Source organism: Crotalus tigris, unplaced genomic scaffold (assembly GCF_016545835.1).
Source record: "Crotalus tigris isolate CLP2741 ecotype Arizona unplaced genomic scaffold, ASM1654583v1 scf7180000017648.698776, whole genome shotgun sequence".
In the NCBI taxonomy this organism is placed as follows: Eukaryota; Metazoa; Chordata; class Lepidosauria; order Squamata; family Viperidae; genus Crotalus; species Crotalus tigris.
In genome coordinates this window covers 537,385-557,154 of record NW_024096540.1, presented here as the reverse complement: position 1 = coordinate 557,154, position 19,770 = coordinate 537,385, and the positions used below count along the sequence as shown (strand labels likewise).

Here is a 19,770-nt window from a genome sequence, read left to right as displayed (position 1 = left end):
ACTGTGATATTATAGAGGCAAGAATTTTGCTCCTTTGAATTTAACAGAATGGCTTCAAAACGTCTGGTCTCTGTCCCTAAAGCTCCTATTTCCTCCCCAATGACTCAGCCTGTTTCTCAGTCTAAACCAAAATCACCCCCACCCTCTCCTCCTCCTGAAATCTCTCTCAAAGACTTACAAGAGGCTTTAAAAATGACTGCTTTGGATATTAAAGAGGAGGTAAAAGATCTTATAATTGCAGAGAGGGCTATTACAGAAGAATTATTGGAGAAAAAGAACAAACAGGTCAGAGAAGACATATTATTTGCGTTTTCTGGTCTTGCCCTGCATATTGAAAGGATTGACGATAAAATGGAAGAGATTACTGAAAATGCAGCAAAATTGGAATTTAGAATGGTGGAAGTGGAGAATAAGGTAGAAGTTACACAGGATGAACAAACTATTTCACAATACAGAGAAATGGAGTTCGCATTGCGTATCCGGGGTTTGAAAGAAAATTCCCAGGAAGATTTGAAGATGCTTATTGTTAAAGATATCGCTTTTAATCTTGGATGGAGACCAGAAGTAGTTGGGAATGAGATAGAAAAAATCTTCAGAGTCAACTCACGGGTGGCCAGACAGAGAAATTTACCAAGAGATGTGGTTATTTACTTTTCCAGAAGATCTATTCGTAATGAAATTATACAGGCTTTTTATAAAAAGAGGTTTCAAATTGCAGCTCAAGATGTGATAATTTTAAAAGAAATACCTCCAAAAATTTTAAGAGGTAGAAAAGATTTTACTTTTCTGTCTGATGAGTTAAAACGTCGTCAAATCCAGTTCAGATGGGAGATTCCAAAAGGAATAGTAGTGAATTATGATGGAATACGTTACAGATTAACTACAGTTTTAAAGGCAAGAGATTTCTATCACTCTATTCTAAAGGCAAGACTGTCTTCACCTCCACAAACAAGGATAATTGAAGAGCCCGTTATGGCAGGAGCTTCCTCATTGATGGTCATGGAACAAGCAGTGTTGCCTGTACAGAATCTTGAGATAAAAGATCAGAGGATGACACGAGCTGCCCATAAACATAAAGAAAAAGAGCAGCAGCAGAAGAGTGGCGATAAAATAGAAGGAATAGTTACTACAGAGCCTGTGGGAGGGGCAAGACCTAAAAGATCTTCGACAGTTGATCTTCAGGCTATGCTTCAAAGGCTTCAGGCTGGTGTAGATGGCCAAGTTCCTGACCTGGAATGTTAATGGCTTAAATTCACCTCAGAAATGGAGAAAGGTCTTCTACTATTTGAAACAACATAATAATGACTTGATATGTTTGCAAGAGACTCATATAACTTCAAAGGACTCAAAATATTTGACAAATTCTCGTTTGGGATCACATTTTATAGCTCCAGCTCCAGGGAAAAAAGAGGGTGTTGTAATTTATGTGAAGAAAAATTTATCGGCTAAATTAATTGAGGTTGATCTTTAAGGAAGATATGTCTTTGTGGAACTACTGTTACAAGGCAAGAAAGTTTTTATTGTTGGATTATATGCCCCTAATCAATAACAGAAGCAATTTTATAAGCTTTTGCATGGGAAGATATCCCAGTTGGATTATAAATTTTGATGGGTGACTGGAATGGAGTTATGGATATAACTATAGATAAAAAGAGCTCTTCAAAACATTTTACTCAAACTAAATTACCCGAAACTTTTTTTGATTTGAAAGAAGAGTTGGAACTTATTGACATTTGGCGAGAAAGGAACACAAGTGATAGAGATTTTACCTTCTATTCGGATAGACATCAGTCATTTTCAAGGATTGACTTCTTTTTAATTACTAGTGATTTTCTTTCTAGGGTGAGAAAGGTAAAAATGGTTCCCAGGACCCTTTCAGACCATAGTCCTGTGTGGATGGAGCTATACTTGGAAGATGGGAACAGAAGGCCTTGGAGACTGAATGAGAATTTGTTTACCCAGGGAGAGTTTGTACAAAAATGTAAAGAGTATTTAAAGGAGTTTTTTGCTTTAAATATGAATAAGGGTACATCGATGCCCATGGTCTGGGACGCCAGTAAGGCGTATATGAGGGGAATTTTAATTCATTTAAATAAAGTTTCTAGGGATAAAAGGATACAAAGACGTAGAGAAATAGAAGATGAGATTAAAATAAAAGAAGAAGCGCTTGCTCTTAATCCAACTGATAATAACTTAAAGATGTTTAGGGAACAATTTAATATGTTGATGGCAGATCAGATGGCTACCAATTTGCGTTATATGAGACATAATACTTTTTGTAATGCGAATAAGCCTGGGAGGTGGTTAGCTTATCAGTTACGAAAGAAACAGAAGGCTAGGATTATAGAGAAAGTAAAATATAAAGGTACTGAAGTTTTTCAGCAAAATTTGATTAAAAAGAGTTTTTTAGATTTTTACACAAAATTATACTCAAGTGATAATATAAAGGGAATGGATATAGATAAATATTTACAATCAGTACATTTTCCTAAACTTTCTGAGAAACAGCAAAATGGGATGAATTGTTTAATTACTGTGGAGGAAATTGGCTTAGCTATCAAGCAGTTAAAGGTGGGAAAGTCTCCAGGAACAGATGGATTGACGTCGACGTATTATAAAAATTTATATGAAGAAATGTTGGAGCCATTAAAGGAGCTTTTTAATAGTATCTTGCTGGGAGCACAAATTCCTCCTTCTTGGAAAAGAACGTTTATATCATTGATTCCGAAGGAGGATCAAGATCTTACAGAGCCTAAGAATTACATTCTTAAATCCAAGAAAAAATGAGTATAAATTACGGGCTTTTGCGGATGATTTGGTTTTGATTTTGGAACAACCGATTAGAGTGGTTGATTGTCTATTAGAACTTATAATACAGTATGGAAAAGTTTCTGGTTTTAAAGTCAATAACCATAAGACTAAGATATTATCTAAGAATATGTTAGCCAATGACAAGGAAAGTTTGGTTAAAGCCACAGGTTTTCAGATGGTGAAAAAGGTTAAATATCTGGGAGTATATTTAACTGCCTCAAATGGAAAATTGTATAAAAATAATTATGAATTACTATGGGCAAAAGTGCAAAAGGATTTAAATGACTGGAAAAAACTGCAATTGTCATTGTTGGGGAGAATTTCAGCTGTAAAAATGAATGTTCTACCAAAGTTTCTTTTCTTGTTTCAGATGATACCTATTTTAAAAAAAGATGTAAATTTGGAGGAATGGCAGAAGGGTATCAATAAATTCATTTGGGCTGGGGAAAAAACAAGGGTTAAGTTTAAGATTTTGCAAGATGCCCAAGAAAGAGGAGGACTTAAAGCACCCAATTTGAAATTATATTATGATGCAGCCGCCTTAACTTGGATAAGTGATTGGCTTAATTTAACAAATAAGGATATTCTTGTTCTTGAAGGATGGGATTTAATGTATGGTTGGCATGCATATTTAATTTTTAATAAGAAAGTGGACAGGGCTTTCAAATCACATATTTTGAGGAGTGCCTTACTTCGAGTTTGGAAAAAGTATTATTACAGGTTAAACTATAAAATACCTATCTGGGGGATTCCTAGACATGCAATTGAGGGGATTTCTAAGGGGATGAACTTTGATAAAATTTCGTATAAAGAATTATTAACTTGGTCAGGTTCGGATTGGCATTTAAAATCTCTAGATGTATTAAGGCAAGAAAATATTCTACAGTCATGGCTTCAATATTTATAAATAGTGGACAGGTGGACTGTAGATAAAAAAGAAGGAATAACACTAGAAGATGGAAATCTGTTTATTCAGATTAAAGATCAGAGTCAGGCCCATATAAAAAGAATTTACAATGCTTTAATAGAATTAGACTCTGAAACAGAATTGGTTAAAGACTGTATGATTAAATGGGCTCAGAATATCCAGGATCCGATCCCATTGGACTTATGGGAGACAATTTGGATTAGAAATGTTAGATTTACACAAGCTCAAAATTTGAGGGAAAATTTTTATAAAATGTTTTACAGATGGCATTTAGCTCCTAAAAAATTATCTTGTATGTATCCAAATTTACAACCCAAATGTTGGAGATGTGGTAATATGGATGCAACATATTTTCATGTTTGGTGGAATTGTAAAAAGGTAAAGGCTTTTTGGATTATGATTTGGTGGAACATTCAAAAGATTTTTAAAAGGAAGATAAAGTTCACCCCTCAATTATTCCTATTGGGTATCTTTGTGGATTTAAATGACAAAGAAACTACTTTAATGTTGAATTTATTAACTGCAGCAAGGTTATTAGTAGGCTCGTATTGGAAGAAGGACTCGTTGCCTATTTTAGAAAAATAGATATTTAAAGTTTCTAACTTTGCAGAAATGGCAAAAATTTCTGCTTATTTGAAGGATCATACACAAGAAAGATATATTATTGTATGGAGAAGATGGATAGATTATATTCAGAAAAAATATGGGACTATAAAGTTTCATTTATTTTATGAGTAAATTTTATAGTAACTGTTGTAGAGATTTGTTTATATGACTTAATTTAAGGGGAGTTAAAGGTTAAGTATGATGTTTTTTTCTTTCTTTTTCTTTTTTCTTTCTTTTTTTCTTTTTTTTATTATTGTTAACTTTCTTATTAATAACCCTGTACTCTGCTCTGGGAAGCGAGGGGGGGAGGGTTGAGGGTGGGTGGGTGGGTGGGTAATGATAATATAGTCATGGTAAACGCTTGGGCATTTCCCCTATGCTGCATTCATGTGTGTGAGAGGGATGAGAGGGGAGGAAGGAGTAGGGAGGAACTAGGATGGTTAGAGGAGAAGGGGAAGGGAAGAGAGTAGGAGGGGAGGAGAGAAAGAGGAGGGAAGTGGGGAAGGATTAGAGAGGGTGGACGCAGCCTGGGGGGAATGGGCAGGCGGTACCAATGGTTAGGAATTTAATTGTATTTTGTATGAATAAATGGAAAATAAAAACTTTTTTAATAAAAAAAGGATGTGGGGGCAGCTGCTAAGAATGCATATTACCAGTTTCTTCCCCTTACTTCACATGTGGGTGAGAAATCTCATTATTCCTTCCCAAAAAGAAAGCACTGAATGGCCAAATCTTATTGGAAGAGATTGTAAGACTTCATAATAAAAACATTAACACTGGGATGATTAAAAAAAATAGGGGCTCATTGGAAGCCATGCTAGTTGGATTGAGGCCAGGGATCCTTCCAAATAATCCTGTAGGTTTTAGAAAGTTTCAGGTGGATCTCAGCATGTGGGCCTGATCTATGTATTAAATCAAAGAAACCACAAAAGACAATTGGCCAAAAGACAAATGTTCGAAAGAAATATCTAAAAGTGTTCTAGAATACACACACACACACAAACAAACAAACATATATGTTCTAGAAACACTATATGTATATCAGAGGTTATTTTAGTTGCCATACTCACCATGTCAGTATCTGAAACTGGTCCAAAACTGGTCACATAGATGTTTGTAAAAACTTCAGTTGTACTATCTGGAATAAACAATGAAAAGAAAATTCTGTTTTCTCCTTGGGTGGCTACTGATTTATATACATATTTGGCCCAGGGGACCACCCCAAAGACAGCAAGGGACCGGCCTCTGCCACTCGACCCCACCCAGCCCAGCAGCCCCCTAGGCACATGCACAGGAGGTGGTGAGTGTGTGGTGATGGAAGTTAGCCCCCCCCCCAGAAGGAAATATTAAAAAGGAAAAAATATTTTTCACCAAAAGGATTTTTTTTTTGAAAAGCAGAAACCAAACCTGGCCCCAAATTTCTTTCTCCCAAGCAAGAGTTAGCCCCATACAAATGCAGATGTAAAACCATCAGAAAGTTGGAGCCAGAGCAATCAAGAAAACAAAAGAGAAGATCTGCATACCCCACCCAAACTCTAGGAGTCAGCCCCATCACCTGGGAAGCAGGATATGATAATAGAATTAAACCACAGATATCAAGGCCTAGACAAACACTCAGAAACAGCCTCAAGGTTCATGCCACAGGAACAGGAAACTATTCCAAACAAAAGGCTAGAGGGGGTATAAAAACCTACTACACCATGTGCTCAGCCCTTCTCTCCTCTGCACTTTCCTGAAGAACCATCTTTCTGCAATAAACTGTAACCTTCTTCCCAAAGCAGTTGCCATGTTTGCTTATTTATTCCTGGCTTGAATGAACCAGGATGAAGACTTTACTTCTAACAATTATCCCCACTTTGTGCCTTAAGTGTGTAAATGTATGACACACTTATTGGCACAACATTAAAATTGATCTGGTCAGGGAAACTTAGTAAACAAGCTTTCAAACTATTAAGAAAAAAAAGACATTAATGGAGGCAGCAGAAAAAGATCCCTTTAGTGGCTCCCAAAAGGGGAGCTTGCACCCATTAAGTTCTAAAAGTCAGGGCAAAATTTTGTTAGGTGGAAAAGAAATTTATAGTGTCCAATATTCTGTGCCAATCATTTTCAAATGTTGGATATCACCGTTAGCTTCCAGTCAGGTTTGCATACCTCCCAAAATTCTTCACTGCCATGGTTCTCCTTAGTACATGACCACTGGCTGCCCAATTTCAAGGGTTGTTTCCTGCCTTAGCTCTTAATTCAGTGCATCCAGGTTTGTAATGCCCAATTGAGGTTAGCCAGTATGCCAGGCTATTAAATTTTTCTTTAAATTGCAGATAATGAGCTCTAGGAATCCCAATCTGAGCCCAACAGTGCAAGATATTCAGGGCTGAAGTTTGGGATTTTTCCTGTTGCTTCCTTAGTCAGGGCATATGAATTGCAAATCACCTGAGGGGGCCTAGTTCCCTCCCCCTTGGAATCTGTTGGAAGTTGATCCCACAAAGCTTTGGTGCAATAGAGCAAAAATCAGCCTGGGGAACTTTACTAAAGGTAGGTGGAGGGGATAGACTCAAGTGTGATTCTGAATGGTGTGGGTGTGTGTATGTATGTGCAGCTACTTTTACAAAATAGTCAATACAAACATTCTGGATAAATTTTCCCTCCCATCAGATAGAAGTCCAAGGTGTTCAGTACTTGTTCTGCCACCTATTCCCAAATGCCATCTCTCCATTAACACATCCAACTGGCTTGTTACTATACAAATGGGGCAAGAAAGAAAAGTTTACAATGAGTTTCCACCCTCCCCCACAGTCTAATTTTCTCTTCTGAGGCTTCACATGGCACCAGGAATCCTTCCTTCTGCAGCTCTCACAGGCATCTGGGGAATGGTAGGACTTGGGAAGATTTTCCATTCAGATTGCATGGTGGCTTTTTAGTGGATAGCTGAATCCAAAACCCAATTCCATGGCTCAAATGGATGGAGGCAGCATCTGGGTCTGTGTGTTCTGCTTCCAAAGGTTTGGGAGAGGATTGCAGGGCTGAAAGATACAAGAACAAGGTCTCCCCCCCCCTTTCTGGGTGGACTCTCCCAGGAGAGGCAGACAAAAGGTATGGAGAACAAAGGGCAGGAAAAAAAATTGGAAGCTTGCAGGCATTTTGAAAAGGCATTAATACTGCAGTTATTAAAGAAACAGACAAATGGAGAACAACAAAATGAAATGTTTCACCTTTGAACTCGACCATTTGCAACATATTAAGGACAAGAACTTGCAACTTGAAAGGAAGAGGGAAAGGAAAAAAAATGCTAGGCAGCTTGAGAATGCTGAAAACTCCAAATAATTTTAAAAACCTAATATTTTAAGGTGTGCAACTTTCCAGAGGTAGGAGAACATTTATTCTAAAATAGACCACATTATTTTAGAGATTGAGAAATGCTTATATATTTGGGATAAGAAAAGTTTCATAGTAGTATCACCAATAAATGATAGGATACGAAAAGTAACTTAAGAAAATTATTTCCTCACACAAGCAGACTTGAGTTTCAAAAGGCTCTTGTAGATAGACACCTTTTTCAGGAAAAGGATAGACAGATAAAACCCATTTAGGACACAAACTCATTTATAACACATTGCAGAATGATTTTCCAGAGCTTGGGGCAGGAACCCAGCAGGCAGGGTTTCTGCCCCTCCTCACTCCAATAAAAGAATTTAACACTGGATTCCCCCTGGAACAAAAATTAACACCTTTTAGACAGAATTGAGAAGGAAATTAACCCAACAACAGACACTGACCAAAAAAAATCAGAAATGACAATTCTGGAAACCTTGAAATGGTATTCCAATGAAACAATGTACAAAAGAAATGGTTTACATCCATCAAAGAAAGGGACTGAGTTACTTGGCAATAAACTCACAGATTTTCTGGAGGAATATTTAAACTAAACAAGGGACAGTGAGTTAATTGAGATCAAAAAATTACAGGGTTAGCAGCGCAAGTAACATAGATGTGTGTGGACAAGAATATCAATCTTGCTATCAAGCAACATCAAGCTTCTAATAGTGTCACACAAAGTAGACTAACTGACATAGGTGTCAGTCATAAAGAATGAGGGCAAATATAATATAGTTGTCATTATAGAAACATGGTGGGATAAAACCCACAAATGAAAACTCAACTAGAGGGATTTCAATTGTTTAAAAGAAACAGACCAAATAAAAGAGGAGGCAGAGTTTCTTTCTCTATATAAGAAATAACTACATATCTATAGAATTAGGGTACAACAATGATGGAAACTGTCTTGAATGCATTTGGATCAATATAAAAGGAGAAATAGATGAACTTTTTGCTAGTCAGCTAACTAAGGTACATAGGAAACACATGACAATAGAATAGTTAAACTAGAGCCTTGGACTTTAAGAGAGCTAATTTCAATAAACTTAAAAAGTGGAAAGAGGAACACATAACTAAAGCAGAATATTAGCAAATAGTCTGAGCCTGCAAAGATGAGGTGAGGAAAGCTAAGGCTCAAAATAAACTAAGGCTTGTGACCACAGTCAAAAATAATAAAAAAGCAAACAGTCCAACTTATCAAAAACAGTACCATAAAAAAAAGATTAGAAACACAAGTTAAGATAGGCAAGAAAATGGTAAGGGAGCGCCTATCCAGCCTAGAAGAGTTCAAATCAGTAAGATCAGATGGATTACACCCCAAAGTTCTCAAGGAACTGGCAGATGTGATCTCAGAACCACTGAACTATATTTATCAAAGACCCTGGAGCACTAGGGAACTACCAGAGGACTGGAAAAGAGCTGATGTAGTTCCCTTCTTCAAAAATAAAAATAAAAATAGATCTAGGAAACAACAGACTTATCAGCCTGACCTCAATACCTGGGAAGATCCTGGAAAAGATAATTAGCGAGCACCTAGAGGCAAACAAAGTCATTACTAAAAGCCAAAATGGGTTTGTTAAACAGATCATGCTAGACAAATCTTACTGCATTCTTTGACCCAGTTACAAAATTAGTGAAGTAGAGGAATGCTGTGAATATAATTTTTTGGGACTTCAGTAAGGCATTTGATAAAGTTTGTATAGGGTTTCCTGCCTGAGCAGGGGGTTGGGCTAGATGACCTCCAGGGTACCTCTAGCAGATGAACTTAAAACATTCCCTCCTGCTAACTTAAGGCTGTTCTTAAAGACACAGAGAGAAAGAGGAAGACAGACAAACAAACAAACATATTTTTTTTCTTCACTCTGTTTGTTGGCCAGACAAACAGAGTGAGGTATTTCCTTTTTGTGGCTTATTTTTAAGCATAATTTCTAGCAGAATTTAAAATGCTTTTTTCTTTGGATTTGAAACAGTTAACAGTCACATTTACCTCTCACGCACAGACTTTGACAAACATATATACACAAAGAACAGAAGTCTTAGTTTTACACATCCTAGTCATTCCCATCATAAATTTCAGATAACTCAAGTTAGGGAAGGCACACATTTTAAACATAGCACGTGGTTGCATAGAGAAAAGAGAGAGAGAGAGAGAGAGAGAGAATCACTATTTCTTATTTTCCCTTTTAAGTACTTTTATTTAGCCAAATTGGTTTCCCAGCAAAGCCCTAAGCAAAGTCTGTATTTTTTTTTCCCCATATAGTTTCTTTATCTACTTCTTTTCCATTCCCGGCTGGACAGGTAGCTGATTCCTGTCCCAGGCTATGAGCAAGCTCTCAACAGGGAAACCTACTTCCGCCCTTGAATTAGAACCTCCCGTGTTTCTATAACGGGATTTCCCTATTGCTAAAGGGCACGATCCGTCAGAAGTCTCCTTGTGAGACTTCTTCCTACTATCACGATTTTGTGAGTCTGAAAAAAAAAGGACTCACAGAGCTTCTCTGGATCCCTCTCAGAGTTCGTGGGCTCCTCTGAGGGATCTGCCACGTTTTCAGACCAAAAAGGGGTCTGAAGAGACCTGGTTTCCCTCCTCAGAAGGTACAGGCTACTCTTTGACCGGCTGGCTTTACGCCACCATTTACGGACACCTGGACCTCCAGTGTCCATGGACACCTCCGCTTGCCCTCAGAGGTAGGTGGCTGCTCCCTTCTTGGGGCTTAATTTCCTAACTTTGCTTTGCTTACAGGGCCTTACCAGCTAGTTGCCCAAATCCAATTCTTTCATTCACTCATTCCATTTCATTTTCACACAGTCTCTCCCTTTTCCCTAACAAAAGGTTCTGTGCTCTGGCCAAACCCCCATGCTTTGCAGGTTCTGCCAATTAAACAGATCATTTCTGCGGCTAGGAAAGACCAGAAGGAGCAAAATCCAACTGTGATTGGGGGAAAAAAGTCTTCTCACTCACACAAACAGAAATACACACATTTTCTTTGTTCCCCTGGGCTTTAAACTTAAAATTTAGAGATACTCACCTTCACCTTCTTTCCAAAGCAGCCCTTGAGCTCAAATTCTCAAAACTCCCTTTACTACCCTAGCTCCACATGGGCAAGGCCTGGGAAACCCATCCATAGACACAAGGGGGTCTGCTACCTGCAAGATGGGGCTTACCAATCTCAGTCCATTGGAGAGGTTAGCTTGGAGTCCCATCTGGGGTGCCAAATTGTTAGAAGTAAAGTCTTCATCCTGGTTCATCCAAGCCGGGAATAAATAAGCAAACATGGCGACTGCTTTGGGAAGAAGGTTACAGTTTATTGCAGAAAGATGGTTCTTCAGGAAAGTGCAGAGGAGAGAAGGGCTGAGCACATGGTGTAGTAGGTTTTTATACCCCCTCTAGCCTTTTGTTTGGAATAGTTTCCTGTTCCTGTGGCATGAACCTTGAGGCTGTTTCTGAGTGTTTGTCTAGGCCTTGATATCTGTGGTTTAATTCTATTATCATATCCTGCTTCCCAGGTGATGGGGCTGACTCCTAGAGTTTGGGTGGGGTATGCAGATCTTCTCTTTTGTTTTCTTGATTGCTCTGGCTCCAACTTTCTGATGGTTTTACATTTGCATTTGTATGGGGCTAACTCTTGCTTGGGAGAAAGAAATTTGGGGCCAGGTTTGGTTTCTGCTTTTCAAAAAAAAAGTCCTTTTGGTGAAAAATATATTTTCCTTTTTAATATTTTCTTCTGGGGGGGCTAACTTCCATCAGTGGAGACTCAATGATATCTGGCAGCAGAGCCTCTGCAGCCTCCTGCAACCACCAGGCTGGTCCTCCAAGCAGCAGGTGTTGCAATGGCACTGGCAGCAGGAGGAGTCAGGGAGAGAGGCACATGATGCAGACTGGCAGACGTGCCTACTCTGTCCCGTCTGTTTTTGCTTGCGGTTGGAGAGCAGGTCACTGCTGGTCATCTCCTCAGCCCCCTTGTGGGTCTTGGCCTTGGTCCATGCATGGAACATGTTCCTTGGACCTGCCGCAAGCCGCTTCCACCACCAAGGCCACCAGCAACTCACTGCAGGTCCATTTTCCAAGCAGGGAAAGCCTAGGCCCAGCCAGAATTGTGTGCATCCCCCCCCCCACAACACGGCTGGGCCTGGGCAGCCATGGCACCAATGGGGATCTGGCTTTTCCTACTCAGCGTGGCTGTCTTTTGCCTGCTGGGCTGGGTGTGTCTACCACCTCCACTCGGGCTTCCTAGCCAGCCACTTTGCCTCCTTCATGCTGGGTGCCCCTGCAGCTCCAGGCAGTGGCAGCCTAATAGACCTGTGCAAGCTGCACGTTTCACATGCAGGCCAAGGGCAAAATTATTAGGGGAAAGACTGGCTGCACTCCTGTGGCCAGCCTCCAGCTACTGACAACCGAAGAAAGAAGCACTAATTAGCAGATCATAAACAGCATGTTTGGAACTGGGTTAGAATATTGATCCTTTCTTTACTATTTTACAACTGGATTTCCTGGAAAAGGCTCCCAAAAAGCTAAAAACCTCCTAACACGAGAAGGAAGGGGATGCAGCCCCACCCTTCCAGAGGAATGGAAGAGGCATTTTAATTTTTTTATGGGGGACAGAAACATTTAACATTCAAGTGGAAGTAATATAAAGCTATAGTTTTGACAATTTTGAGAACTGAGAACATTGTTAAGATTTTCTCTTTGAAAAAATATTGGGGTGAAATATAAGAAATCAACCTTCTATTTTAAGAGTTGGAAAATGGGTATTGAATGACATCTAATGGTGGACTAGAGTAAAGCATCACAGATGCAATGATTGATACAGACCTGGCAAGAAGCCTAGAAACAGATAACAACCTACTTTTTTTGGTTGTTTGGTGAATTTTAACTAAACAGAACAGCTGGCAACAGAGAAAAATATTTTGGCATACTTATTACAGTGTGAGAACCTAACTGTTTTGAAACCTGTTGACCTTCTTAGATTATAAACTTTAAAATTAAAAGCTTTGACTTTTAATCTTAAGAACTGTTTGGAGAGAAAGGAAAATTTGACTTCTGGCTACATTTGTCTGAGGGAGGTTTTGGATTGCTCTTAGGGTGGTTGAACATTCTGAACACTTTGAACATTTTGGACTGTAAATTTCAGCTGACTGACAATTTTTGGATTCCTGACCAGAAGGACTACTACAAAATATTGCTTTCAGTAGTGGATTTATATCCTGGAGATTATTGGATTATAAAAGCTGTATATAAAGAGAAGAAGAACCAGATGAGACTTTGTTTTATGGACATTAAGATTGGTGGTATAAGACAAGTTTAGTATGCGGGGATCACAATAGTTCTGATAGAATATCTGGAGGGGAAAAATAAAATGGATCCTTTATATCTAGCCAAAAATGGTAGGAAAACATACTTAATTCTCCCATCTGAAGCCCCCAACCAGATTTACCAGGGATTTGGAGGAGTGATGCCTCAAAAAGAAGTAAACATTTTTCAGAAGGAAATACATTTTATGTTACAATTAATTCAGAAGACAATTATTTCACATAAAGAAGATGCAAGAAGAAATCATGATGAGATTAAAAACAACTTTGATAATATAAATGAGCAAATCTCTAATTTAAACTCCCAACTAGAAAGTTCCCAGACAACAACTACAAAGTGTCGGGCCTTAGAGGAGGATGCCCAGGAAACAACCCCGGTTCGGAAGACATACCTACCGGTCAGCAATCCTCCGTCACTGAGTATGTTTACCGGCGGCCTGACATCCAGGTGATTTCAGCACATGCGCAGACGGCGTATGGAGCAACACCACGCATGCGCAGATGGCCTGGACAGCTAGAATCATCCGGCGCGCATGCGTGGCCATACAAGCGCGGCCGGTGACGAGAACCGGAGGACTTGAAGCTTCGGGAACCGAGGGAAGCGTCGGGAAGCGTCGGGAAGCAACAGCTGGGAGAGCTAGGCATTGAGAAACCTCGAGGCGGATATCGATGTATGGTGATTTAGGGTGGTCTAGGGAGTGGGTGGTGGTGCATAGGCGTCGGTGTGGGTGTGGGGTAGGCGGAGTAACCTTAAACTGTATAAAAGACCCGTGAACGGAATGGTTGTAGTGCTGACTTTAATCATTTGCTGTAGAAATAAAGTCAATGTTCTTCGTTCCTGGCGTGGTGGTTCTGTGTTAGTTGACTTCGGAGTCAGGACGAGGCAACAGTAAGTCAGCACTCTCTCTCTTATTGTGATCTCTGGGTACCTAGAGAGCGTGTAGAGCCAGCATGGCAGAGGGAGTGCAAGACGCCGCTCCAACCGGGGATGCTCCTGACCAGACAGATGAACGGGGGTTGCTTGCAGAGCCAGCTGTGGTGGAGGAGGCGCCTGTAGTGCGTCTGAAGGAAAGGCCTCCTCCAACAGTGGTGGATGTGGGAGCTGAAGCCAGGCAGAAGCCAGCAGTGACTGAGGCAGGTGAATGGTGGCTAAGTCCTGCATTACAACGTTTGGACACTGGTCAACAGCCTGTGCTGAGAGAGAGAGACTCTTATTCAGCCTGGAGGGAAAGGAGAGTAACTGGCGACGAGGAGGAAGAATGGAGTTACTCCACCACCCCTGGCCAATATACCCTGGATGTATTGAGGGATAGGTTTGGTGAAACCATATTCCTTCCTAAACAGGGGGTGGTTCCTGTCTCTTACCCTCCTATTAGTCCCTCTGGATTTAGATTGGCCAGCCCACAGTTGCGGGTGGCGACGGCACAGCAGGAACAGGGAGTGCAGGGAGGTACGAGAGCAGCGGCCACGCATGCTAGTCGGACTACCCCTCTCTCTCTGCCTTTGGGCTCCGGCGATCTTGGCCGACAATCTGCTGTCAGTGGGGGTCAGCAAGCAGGCCAGCCGGCTATAATGTGGCCCACGGGTATGCCATGGACACCTCCCCCTATTGGGATTACATTTGATGGTGATCCAGATAAACTGGCTATGTTTTTAGGCCATGTTTTGAATCACCTAGATCGGTTTGCGGCCCACTATACTTCGCAGTGGGCTATAGTTGTAGCGGTGACTGCTAATTTGCAGGGTGAGGCAGCTACCTGGGCGGCGGATCTGTTTGGAGATCATGCCAGGGAGTTAGCGGACATAGGCTCCTTCCTTGATGCTTTGAGAGTACAATTTGAGGACCCTTCTAGAGTCCAAAGAGCGGAGACGGAAATTGTACGCTTGAAGCAGGCAGGCAGACCCATACGGGAATTCATAAGAGAATTTCAGCGGGTGGCCGGTCGCTTAAGAACTTGGCCTGAAAAATTGCTAGTGCATCATTTCCGTAATGGCCTAGATACGGAACTAAGACAGGCCTGTATTGTGAGAGGGATACCGGCTCGGTTACATGACTGGTATAGAGCAGTCACAGAACTGTATGCGGGACTGCAGGAGCTTGGTTCCGGCACGGCCTCCCTTACCCCCGCACCAGCGCAGCAGGCAGGTAGTAAGCCAAGGACCGTGGGGGGTCAGTTCCGAGCGGCCGTACCTGTGGCACCAAGAGGAACATTCCGCTGCTTCCGTTGCAATAAACCAGGCCACCGGGTGGCCCAATGCCCAATGTCCCCGGGAAAGGGATCTTCTCCAGGACTGTCCGTACCAACGATGCAAAGAAGGCAGGATGTGACGCTGTCCAGGGGTGCTAATCAATCGAGAGCCTTGCGGCAAAACGAGGAAGGCACACCATACAGACTGTCAGGAGGAGTGGCGGTATCGAGTCCGGAGGTGTTACCTGACAACTATGATCAAGAGGATCCCGAAGAGGATCCAATGGTAAGCCAACTGGTGGTACCATTCGCTGTATCAATCTTCTTGGTAAATCGTAGTACTGGCCAACGAGTAGCATGCAAGGCACTTATAGATTCGGGTTGTACTAGGTGCCTAATAAGCCAGAAAGTAGCAGACATGTTGGGGCTGAGAACAAAATACCTAGCTCGGTCAATTAATTTCGAGCAGGTGGACGGATCCTTATTGGGTGGTGCGCCGGTGACTCAGGTGACTGAACCAGTGCGGTTAGAGATGAGCGATCATTGGGAGATAGTACGGTTCATCGTAATTCCATCGATGACCGAGGAGGTGATTTTAGGATTGGCCTGGCTTGATAAGTGGCGCCTGGTGATTTGGTGGGGGGGGGGTGGATGTCACCATATAAGATTGGCTACTGGCCCTCAGCCGCCGGAGGAAAATCTTAAGCAGTTACCTATACAACAGCCGGAAGTTAAGTCACTTCGTAAGGAAAGAATCAAAGTGGCGGTAGAGGGTACTGAGGGGGAGCGTCTGTTCCCGGTTGAATATGAGGATTTAAAGGAAGTGTTCAGTGAAAAGGAGTGTGATGTGCTACCACCACATCGTCTTACTGATTGTGCAATAGACATTGTTCCAGGGGCAAAGATGCCGAAGCCTCGAATGTATCCAATGTCCCCTGGGGAATTAGGCGAATTACGGAAATATATTGATAAAAACCTGGCACGAGGATTTATACAGCCAGCTCGATCCCGGATTGCTGCTCCTGTGATCTTCCAGGGAAAGAAAGATGGGGGTTTAAGGCTCTGTGTGGACTTTAGGGGTCTGAATGCAGTGTGTACAGAGTATGTGTATCCCTTACCCCTGTTGAAGGATATGTTAACCCACCTATCACAAGGGAAAATCTTTACCAAACTTGATCTTAGAGAGGCATACTACCGCATTCGCATCAGGCCAGGAGATGAATGGAAGACTGCTTTCAATTGTCCCTTAGGTAGCTTCCAATTTACAGTTATGCCATTCGGACTAAAGGGTGCTCCTGCAGTATTCATGCAAATGATTAATGGAGTCTTGCATGAGTATTTGTATCGTGGGGTGTTAGTTTACTTAGACGATATTCTAATTTATTCTGGAACGATGGATGAGCATATAAAGTTGGTTAGAGAAGTATTGAATAAGCTCCTCAAAGCTCAGTTATTTGTAAAACTCTCCAAGTGTGAGTTTCATAAGACCCGTATTGACTATTTGGGGTACAGAATATCGGCTTCCGGTATAGAAATGGATCCGGCAAAAGTAAAGGCAGTAATTGAATGGCAGGCACCCAGGACGAGACGGCAATTGCAGAGTTTTTTAGGGTTCGCAAATTTTTATAGGTAGTTTGTTCCTAACTTTGCACGGGTAGCCCTACCCCTTACAGAACTATTGAAAACTCGAAAGAACCCTGTAAAACCTCGACCTGGCCAAACATTAGCGTGGACTAAAGAGAGCCAATTGGCGTTTGAACACCTAAAGTCCTTGTTTTCCAAGGAGCCTATCCTATTGCATCCGGATCCCGATAGACAATTTATTGTGCAAGCTGATGCAAGTGATGTGGCAGTAGGAGCTGTTCTATTACAATGGAATAACACAGGTAATTTACAGCCCTGCGCATACACATCACGTAAGTTGACGGAGATGGAGAGATGGGCGATATGGGAAAAAGAGGCTTTTGCCATTAAATGGGCATTAGTCACGTGGCGACACCTCTTGGAGGGGGCTAAACAAGAAATAGAAATCTGGACAGACCACAAGAATTTGGCAGTTTTGCAGTCACCTAGACGGTTATCACCAAAACATGTGCGGTGGGCGCAATATTTCAGACGGTTTGATTTCCAACTTAAATATGTTCCTGGGGGTCGGAACTTTCTGGCGGACATATTGTCTAGAATGCCCCAATACGAGAGTCAGAAGGAGGAGACAGTACAAGCCATTCTACTTCCCTATACGCAAGGGGTAGCTAAAGTAGTCTCCCAGTCCGCTAACAGAGATATAGAATTGGAATTGAAAGTAGCAATACCACAAGACTCTTGGTTTCGAGAACATCGTGACTTATTAACACAACGAAATGGATTAGCATGGTATGGAGCAAAATTATATGTACCACACGAAATGAGAGCTAAGAGTCTTAAAAGGTGTCATGATGTGAAACAGGCGGGACATTTTGGATTTCTGAAAACCCTGCATCTGACTAGACGCCAATTCTGGTGGCCCACATTAAGGAATGATGTAGAAAAGTATGTAAAAGCGTGTTCTATATGTGCCACATGTAAAACCTATCCGGGAAAGCCGGTAGGATGTTTACAGTCAGTAGCTGATCCAGAATATCCATGGCAGGATATAGCCATGGATTTCATTGTAGAACTTCCAGAGAGCAAAGGGCATACGGTAATATGGACAGTAATCGATTTATTTTCGAAACAAGCCCATTTCATTCCATGCAAGAAGTTACCAACCGCTCAGAAGTTAGCTCATATGTTCCTTACCCACAACTACCGTATACATGGAGCTCCTCAACGAATAATATCTGACCGAGGGGTTCAGTTTACAGCTCGATTTTGGAGAGGATTCATGGCTTTGCTTGGTTCATCACAAGGGCTTAGTACTGCATATCACCCGGCTACTAATGGAGCAGCAGAACGAGCCAATGCGGCGGTGGAACAGTATCTAAGAAGTTATGTGTCGTACCAACAAAATGACTGGACCGACCTACTTGTATTTGCAGAGGTTGCCTACAATAATGCCGTACACAGTAGTACAGGGTTTGCACCATTTAAAGTGGTATCTGGAAAAGATTTCGTTCCCATACCTGAGTGTCAACAATTCGAACCACAGCCATGTCTCCCAAAAGAATGGACACAAAAAATCAGTGGGGTATGGGTTGCTGTCAAGAGAGCATTAATAGAGGCCGGTCAGAAGATGAAAGAACAGGCGGACAAAAAACGTCAGCCAGGTAAACTGTTTGCTGTAGGACAACTAGTTTATTTGTCCACAAAGTATATAAGGATGAAGGTACCATGTAAGAAATTGGGACCCAAATACATTGGACCTTTCAGAATTGTTAAAATAATTAATCCAGTTACTGTAAAACTCCAGCTTCCCCGGATGCTAGGGAAGATACATCCTGTATTTCATTGTAGCTTACTAAAACCAGTATCTATGTATTGTAAGAGACCTGAACCCGGTCCTGTTGCCAATAACGAGTACGAAGTACAGGAAATACTTGATTCACATATTAAACAACGTGACCTGTACTACTTAATTCGATGGAAGGGTTATCCCTTATCAGAAGCCACTTGGGTGCAGGCTGCTAATGTACAAGCTCCTCGGTTAGTTAAAAGGTTCCATTTACAAAACCCCAGGAAACCAGGGGCCAACCGTACAGCGGGGAATGGGGAGGTGGAAACAAATGTCACGAAATAATATGTTTTGTTTCTTCCAGGGAGAACCCTGGTGAAGGGGGGCGGTATGTCGGGCCTTAGAGGAGGATGCCCAGGAAACAACCCCGGTTCGGAAGACATACCTACCGGTCAGCAATCCTCCGTCACTGAGTATGTTTACCGGCGGCCCGACATCCAGGTGATTGCAGCACATGCGCAGACGGCGTATGGAGCAACACCACGCATGCACAGATGGCTCGGACAGCTAGAATCATCCGGCGCGCATGCGTGGCCATACAAGCGCGGCCAGTGACGAGAACCGGAGGACTTGAAGCTTCGGGAACCGAGGGAAGCGTCAGGAAGCAACAGCTGGGAGAGCTAGGCGTTGAGAAACCTCGAGGCGGATATCCATGTATGGTGATTTAGGGTGGTCTAAGGAGTGGGTGGTGGTGCTCCTCTGTTCCAGCTTGAGAGAAAGGAAGCAAGAGCCAATTGCCTTCGCCTATTATCACAGCTGATGACCCGGAGTTCCAGCCTGCAACTCGCCAGGTGGGAGTTTGTACCTCTACATTCTCTCAGTGGCTCAATAGCAGTAACCTGGCAATAGGAAGAATTTGGCTAGCCTTTCTCCAGACGCCCCCTAGTGGTTAAAGGAAGCTCTACACGCAAGCCTTTAACCGCACCCAGAGAAGCCCCTCTAGTGAACAAAGGGTGAACCTCGAAGCCAGAGCACCCTGGTAGCTGACCCACAGCAAGTGACCCCTAGTGGTGAAAGGGTGAACTGCACTGAAGTACCCACAAACACAGGAGAACGCACCCAGTGGCATCTCCACCCACAGACAGCACCTCAGAAGATGATCTACAAGTAGCGACCCCTAGTGG

At 42.0% G+C, this 19,770-nt stretch overlaps 1 protein-coding gene across 1 annotated transcript in view; it reads right to left on the bottom strand.

Annotated features, from left to right (window-relative positions):
- LOC120304766 (gamma-aminobutyric acid receptor subunit alpha-2-like) overlaps window positions 1-19,770 on the bottom strand; it is a 211,418-nt gene that overhangs the window by 139,406 nt on the left and 52,242 nt on the right. Inside the window, exon 4 of the mRNA XM_039335715.1 lies at window positions 5,416-5,483. Within this exon, the coding sequence (XP_039191649.1) occupies window positions 5,416-5,483 (68 nt within the window). The remainder of the gene's footprint in view (window positions 1-5,415; window positions 5,484-19,770) is intronic.